This window comes from Eubalaena glacialis, chromosome 9 (genome assembly GCF_028564815.1).
Source record: "Eubalaena glacialis isolate mEubGla1 chromosome 9, mEubGla1.1.hap2.+ XY, whole genome shotgun sequence".
NCBI lineage: Eukaryota > Metazoa > Chordata > Mammalia > Artiodactyla > Balaenidae > Eubalaena > Eubalaena glacialis.
The window spans coordinates 7,214,151-7,240,822 of NC_083724.1; the positions used below are offsets into that span (position 1 = coordinate 7,214,151).

A 26,672-nucleotide genomic window follows, 5' to 3' on the forward strand; every position below is an offset into this window, starting at 1 on the left:
TGTCGAATTGACCATCCAAAGAACTCTGGCCACCAGTCCTGTAGGCGCCGACTTGTAGAAGGCTTCTCCACCAATCTCCCCAGACCTGCTCAGCCCAGCCTGGCACCCGCGTCGGGCCATGCTCCTCTCGTTGCAGCCACAAGCCTCGGCCAAGCCCGTTTCTGCTTTGGGGTTTTGCCCACCTCTTCTTTCCCCACTCTCCTTCCACCAGGCCGACCCCTGCCTATGTCCTCAGGCCCCACTCAGATGCCACTTCCTTGGAAGGGCATTCCCAACAGCCCCGCCTATGCCTCACTCCAGAAGGTGTCCTCGGCGCCCCACACCTGCCTCCTGCCTGCACGAGACGTGCTGAGGGATGAAGGAGCCAGGCTCCAAGCTACACACCGAGCTACAAGCCTCCCCACCGGCCAGACCCTCCCGGGGGGTCGCCCAGCCAGGGCAGCAGTCTCCACGGGCCTCCTGAGCCCGGGAGGGGGTCGGCCTCTGCCCTGCGTGGCACCGCTCGGGGTGGAGGAGGCCCGGCAGGCAGCAGTGGCGGGAGGCTGCCCACTCACCTCCGGCAACCGCAGGACCTTACAGTACTTCACGCCGTTGCGCAGCCTGGGAGCAGAGAGTGGGGGACATGAGCGTCCCAGGGAGGGGGCCGGCAGGCAGGGGAGCACCCCTCCCACCCCGCTCACTCTGTGAGGTCAAGCTATCTGGGGGAGCCTGGGGGAAGTACGTGGAACACAGATGGACCACAGATGGAAACGGGAAGTCGGGGAGAAGCCTCTAGAACGCACACACTTACTTTTTACACCGTTCACAGCTATACATGTTGTCACCTAGGGCAGTAAAATACAGAGACAAAGGTTAGCAGGGATGGAAAATGGGGGAGAAGGGCACATAATGACTTATGCTTTAGAAATAAAACCACAACATGCTGACTACAAGAGACTCACTTTAGCTTCAAGGACACACAGAGGCTGAAAGTGAAGGGATAGAAAAATAGATTCCATGCAGTGGTAACCAAAAGAGAGCAGGAGTGGCTGTACTTACATCAGATAAAATACACTTTCAGCCAAAATCAGTTACAAGAGACAAAGAGGGTCACCATACAGTGATAAAGGGGTCAATTCATCAAGAGGATGTAACCATTGTGAATATATAGGCAGCCAACATTGGCGCACCTGAATAATTAAAGCACAACTGAAGGGAGAAATAAACAGCAATACAATAATAGTAGGAAACTTCAATAGTCCACCCTCAATATTGGATAGGTCATCCAGACAGAAAATTAACAAGGGGACAGCAGACCTGAATAACACTATAGCCCAAATGAACCTAACAGACATAAACAGAACATTCCCTCCAACAGCACCAAAATACACGTTCTTCAGAAGTGCACACAGACGTTCTCCGGAATAGATCGTATGTTGGCCCACCAAGCAAGCCTTAACAAATTTAAGAAGACTGAAATCATATCTAATATCTTTTCCAAACACAATGGTATGAAACTAGAAACCAATAACAGGAGGAAACCTAAAAAATTCACAAATATGTGGAAATTAAACAACACATTCCTGAACAACTGATGGGTCAAAGAAGGAATCAAAAGGAAATCAGAAAGTATCCTGAGACAAATAAAACTGAAAATACAACACACTAGCACTTATGGGATACAGCAAAAGCAGTTCTAAGAGGGAATTTTATAGCAATAAATGCCTACATTTAGAAAAAAGAAAGCTCTCAAACAATCTGATTTTACACGTCGAGGAATCAGAAGAAGAACAAACTAAATCCAAAGTTAACAGAAGGAAGGCGATAATAAAGATTAGAGCAGAAATAAAACAGAGACTAGAAAGACCATAGGAAAAAAAAATCAATGAAACTAAGAGTTTCATTGAGAAACTTTGTTAATTTTGTTTCAAAGAGAAACAAAATTAACAAATCTTTAGCTAGATTAACCAAGAAAAAAAGAGGACTCAAAATTATAAATGAAAGAAGAGACATACAACAGACACCATAGAAGTATAAAGGATCAAAAGAGACTCCCATGACCAACTATACACCAACACCACAAATTTACCCAGACTGAATTATGAAGAAATGGAAAATCTGAAAACACCAATGACTAAGGAGACTGAAGCAGTAATAAAAAACCTCCCAACAAAGAAAAGCCCAGCAGAAGTTGAGACACAGATGTAGAGAACGGACGTATGGACACCAAGGCGGGAAAACCGCAGTGGGGTGGGGATGGTGGTGTGCTGAACTGGGTGATTGGGATTGACATGTATACACTGATGTGTATAAAATTGATGACTAATAACCTGCAGTATAAACAAACAAACAAACAAAACAACTAATACTAAACTTTCTTTGGGTTATTTGTATGGAAATATGTTAATATAAATGTTTCAGACATTACATGAAATTTCTAAAAATCTTAAAAAAAAAAAAAAGAAAAGCCCAGGACCAGATGGTTTCACCAGTGAATTCTCCCAAACATTTAAAGAAGAATTAACAATTCTTCTCAAACTCTTCCAAAAAACTGAAGAGGAGGGAGCACTCCCAAACTCATTTTATACTGATAGCAAAGCCAGATAAGGACACTACAAGAAAAGGAAACTACAGGCCAATATCCCTGATGAATATAGACGGGAAAATTCTCAACAAAATACTAGCAAACTGACTTCAACAGCATATTTATTAAAAGGATCATACACCATGATCAAGTGGAATTTATCTCTGGGTTGTAAGGATGGTTTATCATATGCAAATCAATGAACATGATACACTACATCAACAGAATGAAGGATAAAAATCATATGATCCTCTCAATAGATACAGAAAAAGCATCTGACAAATTTCAATACCCTTTCATGATAAAAGGTCTCAACAAATTGGGTGTAGAAGGAATACACTCAACATAATCAAAGCCATATATGATAAACCCATAGCTAATATCATACTCAACAGTGAAAAGATAAAAGCTTTTCCTCTAAAATCAGGTACAAGGCAAAGATGCCCAACCTCACCACTCCTATTCAACATAGTACTGGAAGTCAGAGAAAGGCAAGAAAAAGAAGTAAAAGGCATCCAAATAGGAAAAGAGGAAGTAAAACTGTCTCTGTTTGTAGATGACATGATCTTTTATATAAAAAACCTTAAGACTCCACAAAAAACTGTTAGAACTGACTAATTTAGTAAAGTTGCAAGACACAAAATCAACATACGAAAATCAGTTGCATTTCTATACACTAATGATAAAATATCTGAATGAGAAATAAACAATACCATTTACAAAAGCATCAGAAACAATAAAACATATAGGAATAAACTTAACCAAGGAAGTGAACCATTTGTACACTGAAAACTACGAGACGCTGATGAAAGAAATTGAAGGTGGATGTGAGATAATAGAAAATATACATATTGGGCTCTCCCCGAGGTTCCTGGCACAGAGCTCTTAAAGTCCTTGTAATTTCCCAAGTGACAAGAGCACTGGGAGGATCTTTTGTTCTAATATTTGCTCTTTGACCAGGGTTTCTAATACAGAGCTCCTAAATCCCTTGCAATTTCCTGAGTGTTGGCAGGGTCTTTTGTTCTGATGAGGTGACTCTGGGTGGGCTTCTGGATTGGGGCTGGCCACCAGGAAGACCAAGCCATAACTGGAAGTTTGGAATTTTCAGCACCACCTGGCATTCTTCAGAGAGGGGAGAGGGGCTAGAGATGGAGCTAATAATTGATCATACCTACGTAAAGAAGCCTCCATTAAATACCAACAGTATGGGGTTTGGATAGCTTCTGGGCTGGTGAACACAGGGCAGTTTGGGGAGAGGGTCACGCTCAGAGCAAATGCAAGCTCCAGGCCCCTTCCCACATGCCTTGCCCGATGCGCCTCTTCCATCTGGCTCTTCCTGAGTTATATCCTTTTATCATAAACCAGTCACCTAGTAACAAAATGTTTCTCTGAGTTCTGCGAGCCGAGCCGCTCTAGCTGCTCTAATTGAAGCCAAGGAGGGGGCCGTTGGAACCTCCAATCTATAGCCAGCCAGTCAGAAGCCCAGGTGACAACCTGCACTTGTGACTGGCGTCTGAAGTTGGGGAGGGGGAGGTCTTGTAGGACTGAGTCCTTAACCTGTGGGATCCGATGCTATCTCCAGGTAGAGAGTGTCGGAATCAAGTGAAACTGTAGGATACCTGGCTGCTGCTGCATAATTGCTTGGTGTGGGAAAACCACCACACACCTGGTGTCCACAGTGCTGTGTGGTAGTAGTGTGAGAGTAGAGGAGAGACACACAGGAGGAAGACTGAGCCGTTCCCACACAATGACACAAATAGATAGCCTGTGGTCACGGAGCAGAAGAAGAAATATTGTTAAAATGTCCATCTTACCCAAAGTCATCTATAGATTCAAAGCAATCCAACGATGTTTTCATAGATATAGAAAAAAAAAATCCTGAAATTCATATGTAACTACAAAAGATCCCAAATAACCAAAACAATCTTGAGAAAGAAGAACAAAGCTGGAGGCATCACATTTCCTGATTTCAAACTCTCCTACAAAACTACAGTTATCAGAAGAGTATGGTACTGGAACTTCCCTGGCGGTCCAGTGGTTAAGACTCTGCCCTCCCACTGCAGGGGGCACAGGTTTGATTCCTGGTCGGGGAACTAAGATCCTGCATGCGGCGTGGCCAAATTAAAAACAAAACAAAACAGTATGGTACTGGCATAAAAACAGACACATAGAACACTGAACAGAATTGAGAGGCCACAGATAAACCCATGCGTACATGGTCCACTAACATTTGACAAGGGAGCCAAGAATACTCAGTGGGGAAAAGACAATAAACAGTGTTGGGAAAACTGGATATTCACATGCAAAAGAATGAAATTTTATCCCTATCTCACATCACTCACAAATATCAACTTGAAATCAGTTAAAGACTTAAATGTAAGACCTGACACCATAACGCTCCTAGAAGAAAACATAGGGAAAAACTCCTTGACATTGCTCTTGGCGATGATTTTTTGGATATGACACCAAAAGCACAAGCAACAAAAGCAAAAATAAACAAGTGGGACTACATCAAACTAAAAAGCTTCTGCACAGCAAAAGAAACAACAAAATGAGGAGGCAACCTACAGCACGGTAGAAAATATTTTAGAAACCGTATATCAGATTAGGGGTTAACATCCAAAATATATAAAGAATTCATACAAGTCAATAGCAAAACACAAATAATGCAATTTAAAAATGGGCAGAGAACCTAAATAGGCATTTTTCCAAAGAAGATATACAGATGGCTAACAGGTACATGAAAAGATGCTCAACATGACTAATCATCTGGGAAATGCAAATAAAAACCACAATGAGATATCACCTCACACCTGTTAGAATAGCTATTATCAAAAAGAAAGAGATTTTTAAAAAAATTATTTATTTGTTTATTTATTTTTGGCTGTGCCACGTGGCTTGTGGGATCTTAGTTCCCCTACCAGGCACTGAACCCGGGCCCTTGGTAGTGAAAGTGCGGAGTCCTAACACTGGACCGCCAGGGAATTCCCAGAAAGAGATTTTTTAAAAAGACAAGAGAGTATAAGTGTTGGCAAGGATGTAGAGAAGAGGGAACCCTTATGCACTATTAGTGGGAATGTAAATTGGTACAGCTATCAAGGAAAACGGTATGGTGGTTCCTCAAAAAATTAAAAATAGATCAATCATATAATCCAGCAATCCCACTTCTGGGTATATAACCAAAGGAAATGAAATCACTATCTTGAAGAGATATCTGTGCATCCATGGTTCATCGCAGCATTATTCACAAGAGCCAAAAGGTCGGAGCAAGCCAAGTGTCCATCGACAGATGATGAATAAACAAAATGTGGCCCATTTACACAATGGAATATTATTCAGCCTTAAAAAAGGAAGGAGGGACTTCCCCTGGTGGTGCAGTGGTTGGGAATCCTCCTGCCAATGCAGGGGACACGGGTTCGATCTCTGGTCCGGGAAGATCCCACATGCCGCGGAGCAACTAAGCCTGTGCGCCACAACTACTGAAGCCCGCGTGCCTAGAGCCCGTGCTCCGCCACAAGAGAAGCCACCGCAATGAGAAGCCCACGCACCGCAACGAAGAGTAGCCCCCGCTTGCCGCAACCAGAGAAAAGGCCGTGCGTAGCAACCAAGACCCAACGCAGCCATAAATAAATAAATAAATAAATTTATTTATTTAAAAAAAAAAAAAGTAAGGAAATTCTACACTTGCTACAACATGGATGAGCCTTGAGGACATTACGCTAATAGACGTAGACTAGTCACAAAAGGACAATCACCGTATGATTTGACTTAGATGAGGAATCTAGAATAGTCAAATTCATAGAGACAGAAAGTAGGATGGTGTGTGCCCGGGGCTGGGTGGAAGGGGGAACAGGGAGTTGCTCTTTAAGGGATGGTTTCAGTTCTGCAAGATGAGAACGTTCTGGAGATTGGCTGTACAACAATATGAATATAGTTAATACTACTGAAGTGAACACTTAAAAATGGTTATAATGGTACATTTTATGTTATGTATATCTTACCACAATTAAAAATTAAACAAAAAGAGTTTTCCCAAAGGTTAGTGAGATGCCAATCACTGAACAGAAAAACAGGAAAAGGACAGGAATGGGAAATTTTAAAATAAGAAATACAGCCAATACACTTTAAAAAAAAAAGTTCAAGCTCATCAATAATCAAGGAAATGCAAAATTAAAGACTGTTATCCTTTTTGTCCACCAAATAGGTAAAGGAAGGAAAACAGGTGAACCGCCAAGAGCTACAGGCGGTGGGGCTGCGAGAGTGTGCAGTCCCAGGCCCAGCCTGGCAGGCAGGGGTGGGACTCTGACGGTGAGTCCCAGAAACCCTGAACTGTGTGCTGACCCAGCCGGCCGGGTCCACTCACCCTTCAGCTCATCGGCGGCGAAGAAGGCAGCGAGGCAGTCTTCCAGGGTGACGACCGGCCCCCAAAACCAGCTGGGGGTACAGGATACCACGAACCTACAGAGACAGAAAGGGGGTGGTGGGGGTGCTGCCGGGGCCTCGGTGAGAGTAAGACTTGGGGGCCTTTGCGCTGGGGTCTGTTTGGGCCCAGACGGGCAGCTTGGCCCGGTGGGTGGAATGGGCCGAAGTCTGGAGCCAGAAGCCTGGGACCGCCAGCCAGCAGCTCCGTGTCCTTGGGAGGGCGACATCACTTCCCCCCGAGTTTCGCCTTCCTTATCTGTGAAGGGGCCCCAATCACACTGGCCTGTCTTCTGGGCAGAGTACAGGTTCCTGACATCAGGCAGGTAAAGCCGGCCTCGGCACACAGTGGGGACTCGGGAAGGCCACCACAGCGCTCCCCACAGGGCCAGGCCTGTACTCCAGCCGCCGCCCTCCTTTCCAGCTGCCACTTGGTCACACTCTGCATCGTCACCTGCCTTCCGATCCAGAGGCCCACCCGAACCAGGCCATCCCAGGACGGCCGAGGAGCACTCCCACCCCACTTGGCTAACCCCTGAGCCCCCTTCAGCCTCAAGCTCCCTGCCGAACTACACCCTCAGCCCTGCAAAATCTTGTACTTTGCTTTTAAAGGTCTGTCGCCTGTCAGCCTGCGAGTTCCAGAAAGGCCAGGCCCGGCTGGTCTTGTGTCTCCAGCGGGCGGGAAGGTGGCGTACCGTCGGATATACTCCACGATAAAGGCCAGCCAGCCCTGGGCGGCGGAGCTGTCCCCACAGGCACCCGGCTTGGCCGGCACGTTCTGGTAGATGGCCGAGTGGAGCTTGGCCAGGTCTTCCTTGCCAGGAATGGGCAGCGACAGGTCCTGGAATGTCTCCACCGTGGTGGACACCTGTGGGGTTGAAGGTCAGCTTGGGTCTCCACCTCCCAGGGTTCCGCCCTGCCCAGACCAACCAGAGTTTGCACCCCAAACCCCAGCCACCAGAGGGCAGGAGTGGGGCAGAGAGCCTGCTCCCCGAGCCCGGGACACGGGAGGCCCACAACCGGGGCCCACCCCTAGAGAAAGGCAGGGGGCACCAGGCAGAGAACCAGCGCCCCACCCCCAAGCTGCGTGAGGACCCCGGTGCGTCCCTCCCCTCCCCCAGGGCGCCCACCCGGTCACAGGTGAGACACTGCACGAGGCTGAGGATGGAGCCGTCGAAGATGTCTGAGATGACGCTGCGGTAGCGCTGCTCCTTCCGCCGCCGGCTGCCAGCGCCCGGTACCTGGGCTGGGGGCACAGCACAGGACTAGGCCCAGCCCCCACTGGCCTGTCTGGGGCAAGGGGCGGGTGCTGGGACTTGGGGTCAAATCTGTATGAGTCATGTGACTGGCCGGTGCCTCACTCATCGTCTGTGGGATGGGGGCCCCACTCGTGTCCCAGCCGTGTGAGGAGGGTTCAGAGACACTGCGTGAGGAGTACGGCAGCCCAGCCCCTGGTAAAGAGCGCCCCAAAACCAAAAACGGCAGCCAGAGGTGCGACTGCCACCCCAGCCCCGAGCTCCACGCGGGGAAGCCCTGCCCACCTTCCCTCCCCGCCCGCTCCTCCGAACCTTTCTTGAGCACGTAGGACGGCCCCATCCTCACGGGGCTCGCACGAGGAGGGCTGCCGGCCAGCTTGGCGTGGCCCTCGTGGTGGTGGACAGGGCTGCAGGGGCGAGAGGCGCTGCGCATGTGGGCCTCGTTGTCCGGCTCTGGGGGCAAAGGGGGGGACCGTGCTGGGGCAGGGCAGCCGAGCCAGCCCCGGGCCTGGTCAGGAAGACCTGCCAGCGCCTCCTAAGGGGACTGAGGCCTGAACCCACCACATCTCCTCCGTCCTGGGCCCACCCCAGCCCCCCAGCCCCCCAGCCCCCCAGCCCCACGCAGAACGCGCTGTCCACACCCTTCCCGTTCCCAGCGGAGGGCTCAGGCGGGCTCTGAGTCCAAGTGAGTCTGGACACATCATCTACCCGATTTCTCACCGGTAAGTCGGGTCTCGTGGGAGAGCCCCCCAGCGTGGGGGGGAGCTGAGCAGGCTGTGGGTGCTCCGCCCCCCAGCAGGAGCTGGACGAACGGGGCTGCGACGCCCCGAGTGGCTTGGCGGGTACCTGGCGTCCGGCAGGGGCTGGTGGACCGGGGTGGCGGCGGCTGCGTGTCCGTGGGCTGCTGGTCCAGGGCGGCCATGGCGGTGTCCACGTCGGCGTCCTCGTCCACCTGCTCCGAGCTGGTGCGCTGCTGGCCCCACGAGAACTTGCGGTCCTTCATGCGCTCCTTCTCGGAGATGGCGCGGCCCGCCTCGTCCGCGATCAGCAGCTCCGTCTCAGCCTGGGAGCCGCCCCCGCCGCGCCCCTGCCCGTCGCCCTCACCGCGGTCGCTGCTGGAGTCACAGGACAGGAACTCGTCCTCTGATGGGCTCCGGTCGCCCTCCCGCTTCTCATCCGTGTCGCTCGAGTCCGAGTCCCGAGCCTCGGTCAGCGCTGCCGCCGCGGCCACCACGGGCTCCTTGAGCTCCTCGTGCAGCTGGTCCATCAGGCAGCGCAGGAACTCTTGGGTGTCCTGGAACCAGGGGCGGCATCGACACGGATGCCGGGGTGCCCACACGGGCAGCCCTCACAGTGGCCTGCTCAACACTGCTGTCCTAACCCCCCTTCTACTGAGGACGACGCTGAGGCTCGAGAGGCTGGCCGAGCCCTCCCAGGTCTCGCGCTGTGAAGTGGCAGAGCAGAGACGGTGACCCAGGTCCACCCGACTCCCAGCTCCTGCTCTCCATCACCTGCGGCCCTGCTTCCAACTCAGCATGGGAGAGAGTGGACATATCGCGTTCAGCCATTAAAGTCGCTTTGCTCCCTAAAGGAGGGGACGGTGAGGGTGGGCAGGGAGCCCGAGTAGGACAAAGGTGACACTGTGAGTGCGTCTGCAGGTGAGCGCTCAGCTGAGTTCCACAGGGAGCAATGCCACCCGGCAGGCCAGGCTGCCTGCATCCTTGACCTGCCTCTGGTTCTCTCTGCCCTTCCAGTCCTTCGCCAGCCCCCGTGCCCACGCCTTCCCCTGCCATTGTGACTGGTGCAGGAGAACACGCTTCCCGCAGGCCTGGGCATGACTCGGACTAAGGTGCCACTTCAGGTTGGCCGGGTCTCCAATCCCAGCAGTGACGCTGTTATTCTGACTACGCTGTGACTACGTCATAACCCAGAGGAAGCCAGGGCAGCGAGGCCTCTGGCACAGCCTGCCCACTGGCCCAGCCATGAGCAATGCACACAGGAGGCGCTTTAAAAGGTCAGAGGATGATGGTGGCCGGCCTCTGACAGCTGGGGGCACTAGGTGCTGTGCGGGGCCACTGGGTTCAAAGTCCTGTCCTGTCCCTCACAGTCCCTGCCCCGGACATCAGAAGCAGCTCCCGAGGCCAACTCCTGCCCAACGAGGCGGGGATCACACAGTGGCCAGACCCAGCCAAGCACCCAAAGCCTCAGGTCACCGATATGGAGAGAAGGGCCTCGTTTTCTCAGTTCTAGCGGAGGGAGGAGAGGGCTCTGGTTGGATTATATCGAGCATTAGGGAGGGGGTAGGAGACGTGTGTCCTGTGTGTCAGGGACACTGAAAGGTTCTTTTAAGAAACAGGCCCTCAATACATCATCTACTTTTCTTTCTGGTTCTTCCTTTTAACAAAAGTACCCTGTGTTCGTTGCTAAAATCTCAAGCCATGTGGAAGCACGACAGCATCCTCTGGCCATTAAGAGAGGCCTACAGCTACCTGTATGTTTCAGACTCAGAAACGTCCCCTGTGCTACGTCCAAGATCCAGAGAAAGGGATGCTTTGGAGTCGAGTGGATGTTCGGCAGCAGCCAAGTAGCCCTGCTCCCTGGTGTCCTCACCGAGAGCCTGAGGGCCAGCAGGGGTCCTTGTACAGGGAGGGCCGCCCTGCGGTGAGGGACGGCTCAGGTAAGCCTAAATCCCATCCCTGCCACTGTGCACTGTGACCTGAGCCACCTGTAGAACCTCTCTGAGCCTCAGCTCCTTACCTATAATGTGAAGGTGATGACGGGGCCCACTTCATGAGAGTTCTGTGAGTAGAAACAGGGCTGAACTTATGTGGCAGGTACTGACCACTTAATAAATGGTACACAGTGGATTCTGATTACCGTGGGTATTATCACTCCCCAGAAAGGGCAGTGCGGAGGCAACGCTGGGCTTCTCAGGCATAGGCCAAGTGTTCATCCAACTGAGGGTGTGAGCAGAGAAAGGCCCAGCAGCCCTCACCCTGGGGAGAGTGGGGGCAGGGTGGTGGGGGCCGAAGGAGGGGGCCAAGGGCATCCCTCGGTGACCGCTGCTCTTTTCCTGGGCCCCCCACGCAGGCAGCAGCGTCGGCAGTGCAAACAGGTTCAGGCCAGCAGCGAAACCCCAGTCTGGGGCAGGACTTGGACCACTTGAACGGTCAGCCTGGGGCAGGGGGAGGTGTGTGGCTGCATTCTGCTTCATCTTGGGCCCACGATTTTACGCCATAGAAAGATATCACTGGTTTCAGAGGGATTCTCTAGATTTACAAAAACTTGTCATCGAAATGTTTACTTTAATAAAAGTGAAATTCTGCCTGCGACTTGGGGAACAAGAAACCATGTGCCGATTTGAGTGAGTGCTGAGGTGCACACACCTGGAGATAAGGCTGCCTGAGGTCAACTTTCCCCTCTGCCATGTACCAGCTGTGTAACTGGTACGTGGTAAGTGGGTGAGGACTTGGCCGCTGAGCCTCAGTCTCCCCATCTGCTGAGTGGGGAGAACACCAGGTTGCCGGGAGGCCCCGACATCCCCACACAGGTGAAGGGCTCAGGCAGCAGGTCTGATCCAGAAGCGCTGCCTGGCAAAGCTGAGCTGCTGCTGCCGATTTCCACAATGGTCTTGGCTTCAAAGCCAGGCCTGGTACGTTACAGCCCTGGGTGTCCCCCGGGCAGCTCGGACGGCCTACCTGCTGGGCATAGCCTCGGAACATCGGGTTGACCAACTTGATCCCATGGGACAGGCTGGTGGGAACCACGTAGCTGGGGCTGTAGGAAGACCAGACCCGTTAGTACAGGTGGCCTGCTCTGAGCTGCTCAAGCCCATGAGGGCAGCCAGGCAGCCAGGCAGCCAGTACAGCCAGATCAGACTCAGTGATGCGTTTACTACAACTCTGGGAGGTGCTAACCTGGCCAGGAGCCCCAGCAGGTTTGCACATCTCTAAGGTCAAGAAGGAAAACGTCAAGTCACGGTTCAGTGAGGCAAAGGGCTCCTGACTGGGATGGTGTCATGTCCCACCAGCCCATGACAAGCTACTCTAAAACTGTTCTCATTATAAAATATTTATTGTGGTTTTCTAATTTCAAAAGTAATACATGGGGGCTTCCCTGGCAGTCCAGTGGTTAAGACTCTGCACTTCCACTGCAGGGCGCACGGGTCTAAACCCTGGTTGGGGAACTAAGATCCCGCACGCGGCGTGGCGCGGCTAAATAAATAAATAAAAATAAATAAAAATGACAGCTGCTTTAAAAAAAAAACACATGTTCATGATTGAAAAACAGAAAATTTCAGAAAAGCACAACAAAGAATCATCAACACTAACAGCACCACCCAGAGATAACTACCATTAAGATTTCCAGATTTTTCCAAGAAAATAGAGACGCATATACAAAATTACATGCAGGTAAACAAATGTGGCTTCTTAAAATTGGAACTATATTGCATCATACTGTTTAATAATCTGCTTTTACACTTAATATGTTTCTATGCACTCACAGTTTTTTTTGTTGTTGTTGTTTTGTTTTGTTTTAGGTTTTTTTGGCCGCACCGCGCAGCTTGCAGGATCTTAGTTCCCCGACCAGGGATTGAACCCGGATCACAGCAGTGAAAGTCCTAACCACTGGACTGCCAGGGAATTCCCAGCACTCACTTTAAATTAGTCCCAAATTTAACTTTTCCTGGAGAAACAGATCTAACCCAGGCTTCTGGTCTTTAAAGTCCTTTTTCACTGCGCTAAAGCCCCTGAACGGCAGTGCAAGCCACTGCTGAAATCCTTTCCTACGTGCACAAATGTGGCTGAGACCTAGGAGCGGTCACCACACAACTCTGGACCTCAGCACACACGCTGCAAAATGCTGCCATCTTCAATCAACACCAGGCTCAAATTCTAGCTCCACCTTTCACAAGACGTGCTATCTTGAGCGAGATCCTTAAATCTTCTGAACCTCAGTTCCCCAATTTGTGAAACAGAGTTGGCTGTGACCTACAGCTCGAAGGGCTGATGTAAGCATTGCACAGGGTAAAACACAGCAAGTGATGGTGAGAGGCTGAAGGCACAGGAAGTGCTCTATCAAGGGGCCGACAGAAAACCCATCCCCCCACCCCTGCCCCAGGTCAGGGACTCGGTCAACTCACCGTTTCCTGTGCCAGACCTCAGAGACCAGCTTCTGGTAACTTTTGCACAGGGCTGGCTTCTTGTCTGTGCGCACCAGGCCTCCACACTCCAAGAAGAACTGGGTCAGTGGGGGGCTGGGGGACGGGGCAGGGAGCCAGGTCAGAAGAGAAAAGAAGGGGGGCGTGGCATTGTTTACAAAGAGCCGGTGGAGAAGCAAAAGCATCTTGTGTGGGGTGTACTGTGGCCCCCCGGAGCCAGAAATGCCTGCAGAAGGCATTGAAGGACACCACCTGTTATGGGCTGAATTGTATCCCCCCAAATACATACACTGAGGGCTTCCCTGGTGGCGCAGTGGTTGAGAATCTCCCTGCCGATGCAGGGGACACGGGTTCGAGCCCTGGTGCGGGAAGATCCCACATGCCGCGGAGCAACTAAGCCCGTGCGCCACAACTACTGAGCCTGCGTTCTAGAGCCCACGTGCCACAACTACTGAAGCCTGCGTGCCTAGAGCCCGTGCTCCGCAACGAGAGAGGCCACCGCAATGAGAAGCCCGCACACCGCAATGAAGAGTAGCCCCTGCTCACTGCAACTAGAGAAAGCCCGCATGCAGCAACGAAGACCCAAAAGCAGCCAAAAATAAATAAATAAATAAAAATTAAAAAAAAAAAAAAAAATTCATACACTGAAGTCCTAACCCCCGTACCTTAGAATGTGATTGTGCTTGGAAATAGGGTCTTTCTTTAAAGACTGTTGTGTGAACGAGAGGAACCACTGCCTGTCCTCCCATCAGCCCCTCCTTGGAAACCTTCCTGAGCCCAAAAGCATCTCCCCCACTCCCCTTTTCTTTGTTTTTGTTATCTTATTACATAAGAAATACTCATTTACTGTAGAAAAATTTAAAAATACTAAGCAAACAATAATAATTGACCTTAATCCTACTACGTGAGGATAGCTACTCTGTAGATCTGGGGGCATATCCTTCTAGACTTTTCTATGCATGCATATCCCCCATCCCTCCTTCCTTCTCTCTCACACGCTCACACACACACACACACACACACACACACACACACATATTGAACCCCTACTAGGTGGGAGACCCTGAGTGCCAGGAATAGGAGATGTCCCAGCCTCAGGGAGTGGACACCCTATCCTAGATGGAAAATAATATTTTCCCTCCAAAATGGGATTGCACCAAACAAAGGTTTATAACCTCCTTTTTCCTACTTATCATATTCTGAACTCCTCCCCTTTTTAATAAATATTGTCCTGCACCATTTTTTCCTGAACTCACTGTAAGGCTGCCCTACAATAAATTTATGATTTTATCAATTTTTAAGTTGTTTCCAGTAAACAGCAGAATGATGAACCTCATTGCACAGACAGCTTTCTCAACATCTCAGGGTACCTCCTTAGGATAAATTCCAACAGGAGGGATTGCTGGGTCAGAGGGCATGTGTGGTTTGGGGCATTTTGATGTGTATCCATATACAGGCTTCTGTGGGCAACGTACAGAACCTGGCTTGGGGGCCCCAACTCCCAGATGAGGCGCAACCTACCAATTGGACAGGGCCTGCAGGGCCGCGTTCATGTAGCAGGAGTTGCCAAGGTTCTTCATGCCCGTGAGGCCTGGGAGACCAGCGCACACAAAGGAAGGGGAAGGTGAGCATCTCGAGCCGGCAGGAACCCGCAGAGGATGGTTCTGAGCCCCCAGGACCCACCCCGGAAACCTGCCGAGTCCGCTGACGTGGTTCCACCCCCAGCAGCTCTGGTTACCGTAGTGTATGGAACCCACGGACCCCTCTACCCTCCGCCCTCTGCCCAGCCCAGCCCACCGTCAGCACCGAGCAGGGGCAGCGGCCTGGGTGCAGAGGGGCCGGCCCGCCCAGGGGCACACGGCTGTATGGGGCTGAGGGCAGCGGCTGGCGCCCCAGGGAAGCCCTCGTGCCCCACAGGCCACCCCGCCCTGCCCAGGCAGCGCAGCCGTTACCTCGCGGTTTGAGGTCATCGTCCTCTGACTCGGACTCTCCTTCGTCAGCCACAGCAATGGGGACAGCTTTCAGAGGGTGGGAGGGCAGCACAGAGTCCTGAGTTCGAGAACCAGAGTGAGGAAAACGAGGGGGGTGAGGAGGGAGAGGGGTTGGGGTCAGAGGCCCATGTGCCTCCCCCGCTGGGGTTCAGGGTCGGGGGAGAAGCCCAGCCCCCCAGCCTGCACTGAGGCAGCCCATCTGAGCCGAGGACACCGTGGAAAGAGAGGGCATTGGTGGCCTTGCCCTGGGAACTCCGTGACTTGTATTTTACTTACAATAATGAGTACTAATAATTTAATTTATTTATAATAAATTTGGGAAAAAACAGAAACACAGAAAAAACAGGCAGTCCAACTTTCCTGAGACAACCACTGTTGATAGTCTATCTTATCTATGTAGCATTTTAACTGTTAATACACATACACCCTCAAAACAGGATTTGTATATACTTCTTCAGAGCCTTTTGTGTAAAAAATCATAAATATCTACCATGTCCACAAACGTACTCCATATACACTTATCAAGCACCCATTACGTGATGGCCACTGTCCAACGTGGAGAAGACAGCACTGCACACACACAGACACGCCTGGCCTCCACACACACACACACACACGCAGACACGCCTGGCCTCCACACACACACACACACACACACGCACACACACGCACGCAGACACACCTGCCCTCCACACACACACACACACATGCAGACACGCCTGGCCTCCACACACACACACATACACGCACACACGCACGCAGACACGCCTGGCCTCCACACACACACACACACACACACACACACACGCGCACACACGCCTGGCCTCCCGGGGCTCCAGGGCCGGCTCTCTGACTGCTCCCCGAGGCCGGCTCCGGGCTGGGCTCGCCCGCCTGCCTCCTTTAAGGGCTGCTCAGCGCCCTGCGTGTGCCTTGCCTGGTGGGGGGCGGGAGGTTTCCGGGCGTTTCCCCCAGAGGTGGCTGCAGGATCATCACCAGGGGCGCTCCATAGGCCAGGGAGGGTGTGCCCCGCCCCACGGCCCTGGGCTCACCCGAGGCCTACAAACTCCCTGAGGGAGGGCCGCCCTCCTTCCACTCACCTCTGTGTCTCCGGGCCCTGACACAGGGCTGGGGCTCAGCGGGCATTAGCTGACACGAGCTCCTCAAAGCCAGCTGGGAACGCTGGGCAGGAACGGACGCCGTCGGGGACCCACCGCCCTGCCCTCCTGGGCATCTCCTCGGCTGGCGCCCGCACCCGCTCACCTGCTCTGAGAACTTGGGCGAGGGGCCTGGCGGCTGGGCCGCCAGCCGAGGCTCCAGGAACACCTCCTTCTCACAGGCGTAGCACCACACCCGGAACGTGGTCAGGTTCACTGTCAGGTTGTGCTTTTTGGCCTAGAGGGCAAGACGCAACATCTGAAGGATACAGTGGCCTGACGGGTGCCCCAGGCCTGCCTCAGGGCTGCGGGAGCTCTCCGGCCTCAGGAAAAAGCCCCATCGGGTCAGAGGCCTAGAAGCTCAGGACCCGCTCCCCCCACAGGCCAGGAGTGCCAGGGGCTGCAGCAGCATTCTCTCTTGCTTCTTCGCCGTGATTCTTCCCATTTTACACATATAACCACTGAAGCCCAGAGCGGTAGATGGCTCTGAGGGCGGCCGAAGCTGGGGTTTGAACTCTGGGCTGTCAGACCGCAGCACCCGTGCTCCCGGCCACCACGCTCACCTGCGCGTGGATGGTGCTGTGGTCAGCGAAGGATTCTCCGCAGCCAACGTAGGAGCAGGCGACCTGGGGAGGGGGGTGGAGAGGAAGGGAGAGCGGATGGATGGGGCGGCCAAGAGGACGCTGCCAGCACAGCGAGCCAGTGCCCGTCTCCACCCAACAGGACCCACAGGCACCGAGGCCCTGCCGCCCTGCAGGAACACAGGTTTGCACAGCCAAGGTCCGCACTGGGCAGGGATGGCCACCACACAGCTGCCCCCGCCTCTGAGCGACACGGGCAGTGTGCCCTGAGCTGCTGCTCTCCTGCAAGAAGCCAGGCAGGGTCGCAGCCAGATCCGGGCAAAGCTGAGGCCTGGCTGCTTGGCGCCCAGACCCTCTCCCCCTCCACTTGTCCCTTTTTCACCAAAACCCCACTTCCTGAGGGGCCAGTTATCGGGACCCACACTTTGGGTGGGGAGACTGGGCCTCACAGCCATTTTCTAATGGGGAACACTGAATCGGGCAGAGGCGGCTGGGGCCCGGTGCGCACCCCATGCCCCTCAGCGTCCCTGGTGACCTGCCTCTGGCCTGGCACTCTCCTCTCCCAAATCCACCCAGCTCCCAAGGCCCAGCTCAAGTGTCTCTCCTCTGTGGGCCTCCGCCCCAGCGATCAGCCTGCTTCTCCGCAGGAGTGCTTTGGTGTCATTTGCAGCTGTGGTCAGCACTGCACAGGCTGGTGAGGACCTTTCAAGGAAATGACCTTTGGGCTGCGTCATAAAGGACGTGCCACTTTCTGCGTCAGGTCCGTCTCTGTCTCTCTGGGGGGCCTGTGGGCTCCCGGGAGGTAAGACCACGCCTCACACTTCTTGCTGTCCCCTGGGGGCCCAGACGGTGTCTTGCAGTGTATTTTACACTGAGCAACAGGCCCAAAAGGAGGAGGCCAAAGCCCCGTGGGCGGTCCTATGTCTTCTGCAAAGATAGACTTGAACTATGGTATTTTCACCCCTGTGGGCTTTTTTGTTTCTCCTTGGATTTGTTTTCAAAGAAATTTTAAGTAACAGCCATTTTTAGTATGACTATAAAATGCAATACATACTTGTAGAAAAGTTGGAAAACACTACAAAGTTACAAAGAAAAATGAATTACCCATAATTCTACCCCCCAGAGAAAACTGTCACGTGTTGGTACATCTACTGTTACTCTTTTTGGTAAGCAGTAATAATCAGGACCAGATTTTCCTGGACACTGTCTACCCGCCACACACCCTGTTAAGACCATCACAGGCATCATCTCATCAAATTCTACCCTAAGGTGGGTCTGCAAGGTGGGGGTAGTTATCAGTATGGTGGCCTCTACTTTATAGACAGGGAAACGAAGGCCCAGGCCAGGGCTCAGAGCCAAGATGCTACATTGTCTCACACACACACACACACACACACACACACACACACACACACACACACACACACACACACAAAGGACAGAACTTTGCCTTTAATGCCAATGGGATCATTCAGTCCAGAGTCTTCTCCAACTTGCTTTCTCCTCTTGGCATCTTTAATGGCTGCCAGGGCAGCCAGCCCGGGGGCTCGCAGACTCTGGGGCTCTCTTGGCTTGGGCTTGGGAACCACACCCGAGACATCCATGCCCTGTGTCCCCGCCCAAGGTTCCCGGCCGTGCCCATGGGGGACGGATGTTCCCATCCCAGAGTCTGGACCCAGCTCCCCACCCCAGACAGCTGCAAGGATACTTTACCTGGAGACAGGCCCACAGGTTGGGTCCGGAAACACCGCATGACTGACAGGTGCCCTGTGTGAGGTGCGGAGAGAGAGGAAGAGAAGGGTGTGAGCGGCCTGTTGGATGTGCACTGACAGACACACCTGAAGGTCTCAGCTTAGAGGCTTTGCCTCAGAAAGGCCCTCGCTGGCCCACAGGGGCACTTTAAATTTTATTGTTTGAATTTTGTTTTATCATGTGCCTGTAAAAACATTTTCAATACGATCATTTAAAGCCTAAATAAACAGACGCCATAATATGCTCCCTCAACACACCTTCTACTCTTCCTTCGTTGCATTTATTTATTCAAGCCTTTCTCCCCACCTAGACTATGGGCTCCATGAAAGAAGGATGGTCTGTTTTGCCTACCCCTGCGACTTCACAGAGAGCCTGGTACAAATCAGGAGATCAATATATTTGCTGACCACAGAAAACACCCAGGTTTCTGGTGGTCTGGATGACAGAGCCTGCTTCTTGTCTACCAATATCTCTCCTCCCTGCTTTATAAAAGAATCCATGAATTTAGGCTGAGCACATGGCCAGCCAGCTGCAGACTATGTGTCCCAGCCCCCGCTGTGATCATGGGGCTCAGTTCTAGTCAATAGTATGACAGCAAAAAGCGGCATGTGCCACTTCTGAGTTTTGCATAACCCTTGCTCTTTCTCCTCTTTCCATTGGCTGGAATGCAGATGTGATGGCAGGAAGTGAACCAACCACTTTGGACCTGGAGATGAAAGCCATGTGTTGAGAATGGCAGAGCCACTCTATCAGTGCTACCTACATCTGGACTGTTCAGTGAGAGAAAAGTAAACTTCTATCTCATTTAAGCCACTGTATCTCAGGGTCTCTTTGTTATAATTTAAACTGTCCTAAGTAATTTTGTCTGTGCCTGTCTAGAACAGCAATTCCCAACTGAGCCTCCACAATACCCAACGTGTCTCTGCCAGTTGTGAGATGAATTCTAAGCGCTGGTAGCAGTTACAGAGTACTTAATCAGAGTGAGAGCTGACCTCTGGTGAGGGATCACAACGGTCCAAGCAACCAGCTAAGTTTTTTACACCTTACTCATGTAATCCCCAGCACAGTCTGTGCAGCAGGTCCCATCAAGATCCCCTTCGTAAGATGAGAAACTGCGGCTCAGAGAGGTCATGACCCTACAGAGCAGAGTCAGAAGGGGAAGCTGAGGAGCCGGGGTCATCAAACTTCCCAGTTTCCTCCCAAGGGTGACCACGTCGACCCCCAGGCCTCCATGGGAACTTCTTCGTCTCACTAAGCCCAGGTTTTGGCTGTTTGTAAAGAGCCTGAATGTGGGACTCTCACTAGGGTGGAGGTGACACAGCTCATCCCACACAACAGGGCAGAGATTTGCAATCTGTGATTTAGGGTCTCTTGCTAAGGATGCTACGGCTGGCTGGAGATCAGTCTGCTTAGTGGACTCAAAGTCACAGCTCTTGACCTTTCCAAATCTGTCATCTCTTTTGTGATTGTCTGATTTCACAGTTCACTCCCATCTTGCCAAGTTTTTTTTTTTTCATTTCAGTCATTTGAATGATAAAAGTATTGTATGGTTAACAATTTAAATGATACACATACACTGTATATAATGTGTAGTATATTATATACAATACATATATTCTGTATATAATGTGTAGTATATTATATGCAATACATATATGCTGTAATAATTTGAAGTATATCCCTCCATATCTTCTTATATAAACATATATGCATAGATGGGGGGTGTGTGTGATTTCTAGCAAAAATAAGATCAGGGCTTCCCTGGTGGCGCAGTGGTTGAGAGTCTGCCTGCCAATGCAGGGGACACGGGTTCAAGCCCTGGTCTGGGAAGATCCCACATGCTGTGGAGCAACTGGGCGCGTGAGCCACAACTACTGAGCCTGCGCGTCTGGAGCCTGTGCTCCGCAACAAGAGAGGCCGCGATAGTGAGAGGCCCGCGCACCGCGATGAAGAGTGGTCCCCGCTTGCCGCAACTAGAGAAAGCCCTCGCGCAGAAATGAAGACCCAACACAGCCATAAAAAATAAATAAATAAATAAATAAATAAATAAATAATTTTAAAAAAAAGATCATACTATACAAATTTTTCGGTAACAGGCTTTTGTCACCTATTTGTGGTCATCCTTCTAGTCTGTACACAGAGACCACATCTCATTCTTTGCAATAAGTGCATGGTGGCACACACTATGGGCACAGACACCACAATCTGTTCACTCATTCCCTTCTTGATGAATATGCAGACTGCCACCAGTATTTTCCTTTTACAAATAATGCTCAGTAAACACTGCTGTATTTGTAACTGGTACTACATTTCTACTAGATAAACTCCCAGAGGTGGAAATGCACCCCTAAAGTCACAGTAATGCCTAACCCCACTACCACGCCTGGTCTACTTCCCTCCCTTGGTCAGCTCTGAGTGAGAGCAACTTCTGCTTTGCCCATCTGAAAATGGGGTCATGTTGTTTTCTCTGGCAAAATCCTTAACCATCAGGGAAGTCAGGCATCTTTTTTCAAGAGTTTCTTGGCCACTTGCATTTCCTCCATTTTGAGCTACCTGTTCAATCCTTGCCCCTTCTGGGTATTTTATTTTATTTTATAAATTTTATTTATTTGTTTGTTTATTATTTATTATTTATTTATTTATTTATGGCTGCGTTGGGCACGCAGGCTTCAGTAGTTGTGGCACGTGGGCTCAGTAGCTGTGTGGCTCACGGGCTCTAGAGCGCAGGCTCAGTAGTTGTGGCGCACGGGCTTAGTTGCTCCACAGCATGTGGGATCTTCCCGGACCAGGGCTCGAACCCGTGTCCCCTGCATTGGCAGGCGGATTCTTAACCACTGTGCCACCAGGGAAGCCCCTTCTGGGTATTTTAAAACAACATTAGTTTCATTTTGTAGATTTCCAAAAGGCTACCAAGTCCCAGCCCAGTCTTTCCATGTTTTGCCTCCCTCTTCCCACCTCGTTGATCTCCTCCCTGCTCTCAGATTCCCTGAGAAATCCTCTCAGTTTGTCTCACTTATTCCTTTGTGCAGACTCAGGAAGAGACCCAGCATTAGACAGTGCAAATGCACCAGAGCCTTGCTCTACCCTTCCTCCTGACCACACTGAAACTGTGCCCCTTAGGGTTAACAGAAATTGGTGATTAACAGAAATTGAACTTGTCTTACAGAATAGCAGCTAAGGAAACAGCTCCTTAAAAAGCCCCTCTGCTTTGAGCCTGCCTTCACTGAGCAAGCTTGTTTTAATTATTTTTCTCAAATTGCATACCCTCCAAGCTTTGCGTAGCCTATATATCACAAGACTCCTTAACAACCCCTACAGATAACAGCTCTAACAGCTCTGATGCATGGGTCACTATAGGAATAGGGGCTTAAGCTGTTTTTCAGAAACTTGGAGTCAGCTCTTGTCCAGTTTGAGCTGGCTTAGACTGGTTGGGACCACTGACCCTAAAACTGGGCCTACGTAGGTGTCCGACGAATGACCTTTTGTCGTCAGAGGGCCAAAAACTCCACCCTCAGATCATGCTAGGCGCCTCCATTTTTGAACACACATCCCAGGAAGAAGGATGTAACTCAGATAACACCTGCGCAGAACACTGATTACCTCACCTTTCCCCACGCCTAAGACCACCCTGCTTCTTTATCCCATAAATACCCCAAGCCCCTCGCCTTCGGGGAGGTGGACCTGAGACTTGTTCTCTCGTCTCCTCACTTGGCTGCCTTGTGAATAAATCCTTTCTCTGCTGCAAACCTCGGTGTCTTGGCGTTTGGCTTGATGCATGCTGGGCAAACAAACTTGGTTCAGTAACAGCCAGTGAAACTACTTCAAAAGAAGCCAAGGGTACTTTGAAGAATCGCGCCCTCACGCGGGCCCAGACTAAACCAGCTCAGGCCAAAAGCCACCCAGAACCTGCTGGTGCAGGGAGGCTGAACGACCAGCATTAGGTGCCTGGAAAGAAGACAAGGAAATATGTCTAGGAATCTGACCCACCCCCACTTCTGGGAATGGCCCCTACACATGGCTCTGCCCCTGAACTCAATGACACTGTATTGGCAGAAGGCTGCAAAGGGCTCAGATGTCCACCCACAGAGGATCAGCTATGGAGTCCACACAACGAATATGATGCAACTTCAAGATAAACCATGAGATCTATGTGCCGAGGCCAAAGAGCTCCAAGATATACTGCCCTGTGAATAAAGTACGTTACAAAAATAGCTACGGTACACTACCTTTTATGTAATAAAGGGGAAAATGAAAAATAAGTATTCCCATAAAGAAACTCTGAAAAGATACAAAAGAAACTAATGTCCCTGGTTACATGAGGGTGGAATGGAGAAGGTGGGCACAGGGCAGCTGGGCGGGGGTATTTCTTAACATTTTTCTTCTTACATTGTTTCATTTTTGAACCACATGTTACCTATTTAAAAAAATTTAACTTAACAAACAGACAACAACACATCTTCCCTATTCAAAGTGGCCCATCTTCTCTCTTTGAGGCTCCCTGAGCCCTTCCCAGGTCACATGTGCAAAAATGCCCGTGGACTCTCAGAGTCTGACTCATTCCCTGCCTTGCACCTGCTCCAACCACTAATGGGCAGAGCATTCAGTGTTCCCAAATGGACTGGTCTACATGGTAGTTAGTGGCTGTTAGGACACAGCCCCCGGAAGGCCTCCTAAACAGACGCCAGCTTTTCCATTTACAGCAAAGGCCAAGCAGAGACTGTCAGGAGCCAGCTCTTCCGCTGCTTCAGAAATGTTCGTACCCCAGGAATGTGGTGGCCCTGGGTGTGGGCCTCAGCCCCGTAAGGTCTGACCCTTTACCTTGGATTTGAGCAGCAAGTCCTCTTTGGTCACCTCCCCTACAGAGTCAAGATGAGGGCAAAGGTCCCTGGAGTCCCCCATGCTGGCCTGGGCTTACCTACAAGAAAACACAAGGAATCCTGGGTTAATGGCAGCCACTGCTGGCCAGAGGCAGGGGAGGCAGGTGGTGAAGTGCACACTTTGGTCTCGAGTCCCAGCTCTGACACATACCAGCTGGTGACCCAGGGAAGCTACTTAACTTCTCTGAGCCTCACCCTCCTTGCCTGAGAACTGGGGAGGGAGATAACACCCACCCTGATGGGTTGCTCAGAGGACTCATGAAGATAATATACGTCAAACGCCTGGCACAGGGCTGGCACAGGGAGAGCAGGTGCTGGGATGATGATTAGGATTCAAGTGCTGGGTGTGATGATTAAAAGTGTCGACAGGGAAGATGCAAGGGTCCTGCCTACATTGGGGAAGCTGCATGTCAAGGAATCTAAAACCGTGGTACTTTTATTAAAAGAGACCAGACCCATGACCTGGAGACTACTCTACCCAAGGGGGCAGCAGAGGGCTGGGTGGAGAGGCTGGATCTCAAAACCAAGTAGAAAGGCAAGAAGCAGATGTTGACCTCAGTCTTCTCTAAGCAAGCAAGACCCCTCTTCTCAAGAGCTTCTGAGAGGCCAGGTGCCCCAGAGGCCACTTATCTCACTTCCTATGAGAAACCCCACTTAGAGAAGAATCCTTAAACACCACGATACTAGAGGAGGCCATCAGAGCAGAAGCTCCTCCAGAAAGTGTTTCCTGAGAAGGAGCAAGTCAGAGAGAAGGGCGGGCAAACCAACCTAGGAAGAGGTCTGAAAGATGTTCACTAAAGCACCAAACGGTGGTGTATCTGGGTGATAGATTTCACAATAGCTTTGTTGTTTTTTTACAATGATACATGCTTATTATAAAAACAAAACTCAGATGATGTTAAAAAAAAAAAGTACAAAGTAGAAAGTAAAATTGCTGATGATACTGTGGCAAACTTCCTTCCTGACACTCTTCTGTGTATAATTTCTCTCTTTTTTTAAATCAGAAGGAAAAAAGCTATTTCTGTTTTGAAAAACAAATGCTTCCTTTGAGGGAACTCCTTGGTGGTGATAGGTAGTTCTGTATTTTGACTGTGGTGGTAGTTACGTGGCTCTACATGTGTGTAAAACTGCTCAGAACTGAACACACACACACACACACACACACACACACACCCCTACCTCATACACACAAATGGGTGCAGGTAAAACTGGTGAAATCTGAATAAGCCCCGTGGGTTGTACCAGTCACTTTGTTGGTCATGACACTGTGTTACAGATACACCAGAGATGTGTTACCACTGGGGGACACTGGGTGAAAGGTACATGGGACCTCCCAGCACATTTTTGGCAACTTACTGTGAATCTATAATTATTTCAAAAGAAAATGTTTAAAAAGAAATAACTAAGTAAATGCTTCCACAACCCAGTATTTTAGCAGAAATTGTACCCAGGAACCTGGCTTTTTTTTTTTTTTAATAAAGTGTTTTTTTTTTTTTAATGTAATTTTTATTTATTTATTTATTTATTTGACTGTGTTGGGTCTTCGTCTCTGTGCGAGGGCTTTCTCCAGTTGCGGCAAGCGGGGGCCACTCTTCATCGCAGTGCACGGGCCTTTCACTGTCGCGGCCTCTCTTGTTGCGGGGCACAGGCTCCAGACGCGCAGGCTCAGTAGTTGTGGCTCACGGGCCTAGTTGCTCCGCAGCATGTGGGATCTTCCCAGACCAGGGCTCGAACCCGTATCCGCTGCATTGGCAGGCGGATTCTCAACCACTGCGCCACCAGGGAAGCCCAGGAACCTGGCTTTTGATTCTAGCTCCAAACTATTACCAAGAAAGGTCCAACCAATCAAAGATGTGGGTGGAGCCAAAAGTGCTTTAATCAAAGGCACAGGCTGTGCATCCACCAGAGGGAGGCGGACACCCCCAGGCACGCTCCTGTAAGCCCCCTCCTCACTCCAAATGGTCAGCCGGGGGTGAAGTGGCCCGGACTCCCAGCCAGAGCAGGAGTGGTTGGGACTGATTAGGGGCCAGGTCCCAGACTAAGTGCTTTCCGTGTATTCTTTCACTGAAAACTTCCCCCGGCAATCTTGGAGGCAGCTGTGTTTTGCCCCATTTTGTAGATGAGGAAAGAGGACACTTCTGGTCTCAGGTCTTGCAAACAGGAGCACCAGGGCTAAGGCCGAAACCCAAGCTGGTCAGACTCTTAAGGCTCTCTCTTTGGAACTTACGGAAAATGTAAATACGCAGATGCAGACAGAAGTGTGTAACACACCCCCATGTACCCATCACCTGGCTTCACAATTAATCCATGGCCAACCTTGCTTCATCTCAACCTCCCACTTCCTCTTTTTTTGCAGCAAATCCCAGATACCACGTCATTTCAGCCGTGTATGTTTTTCTACGAGACTTGAAAAAAGAAAAAGTAAAAACAAACAAACATAACCACAATTCCATTATTTCACCTAAAAAGAAAAATCCAAACTTCCTCCTTGGCCTGTGCAGAAGGGCTACAGCTGAGTGGAGCAGGCTGTGGGCCTACCTTTGTGCAAAGCGACAGCCCCAGGAAGCGGCCAGCATCCGCATTCTCCGGTGACGGCCGACAGTGCCGGGCTGCAGTGGGCCGGGGTGAGTGCAGGCCTCTGGCAGGGAACCTAGAGGGACAAACCAGCACACCTCATGTAGCTCCGTTACCTTAAAGTCACTCTTAGCACCAACCAGCGGCTAAAAACAGCCCAGAATTCCTCCTGGGAGAGGAAAAGTGAATTTTTGGACATTTGGGGTATCCACAGGCTGGACACACTCCCCAGTCCATCCACAGGGACAATAAAAACACACCACTGAAGGGACAGTTGAAGAAGGCTTGGGTGGAGCTGGCAAACAGGACCAGCCCCTCCTGGGGGGTGTTGGACCCTTCACTAG

General features: G+C 50.9%; 1 protein-coding gene across 6 annotated transcripts in view; it reads right to left on the reverse strand.

Moving 5' to 3' along the window:
- Positions 1-26,672, reverse strand: part of USP20 (ubiquitin specific peptidase 20) — a 47,652-nt gene that overhangs the window by 7,101 nt on the left and 13,879 nt on the right. For 2 of the 6 annotated variants that reach the window (XM_061199771.1, XM_061199773.1), the window contains exons 2-17: positions 26,293-26,404; positions 23,696-23,792; positions 18,839-18,892; positions 17,108-17,170; positions 16,651-16,782; positions 15,352-15,448; positions 14,921-14,990; positions 13,382-13,495; positions 11,937-12,015; positions 8,959-9,532; positions 8,551-8,691; positions 8,113-8,228; positions 7,678-7,850; positions 6,927-7,021; positions 791-824; positions 555-600 (exon numbers count right to left, since the gene is read on the reverse strand). In XM_061199771.1, the coding sequence (XP_061055754.1) occupies positions 555-600; positions 791-824; positions 6,927-7,021; positions 7,678-7,850; positions 8,113-8,228; positions 8,551-8,691; positions 8,959-9,532; positions 11,937-12,015; positions 13,382-13,495; positions 14,921-14,990; positions 15,352-15,448; positions 16,651-16,782; positions 17,108-17,170; positions 18,839-18,892; positions 23,696-23,776 (1,869 nt within the window). In that variant the 5' untranslated portion in view covers positions 23,777-23,792; positions 26,293-26,404. The other 4 variants (XM_061199776.1, XM_061199775.1, XM_061199774.1 and 1 more) reach the window with 4 other exon arrangements.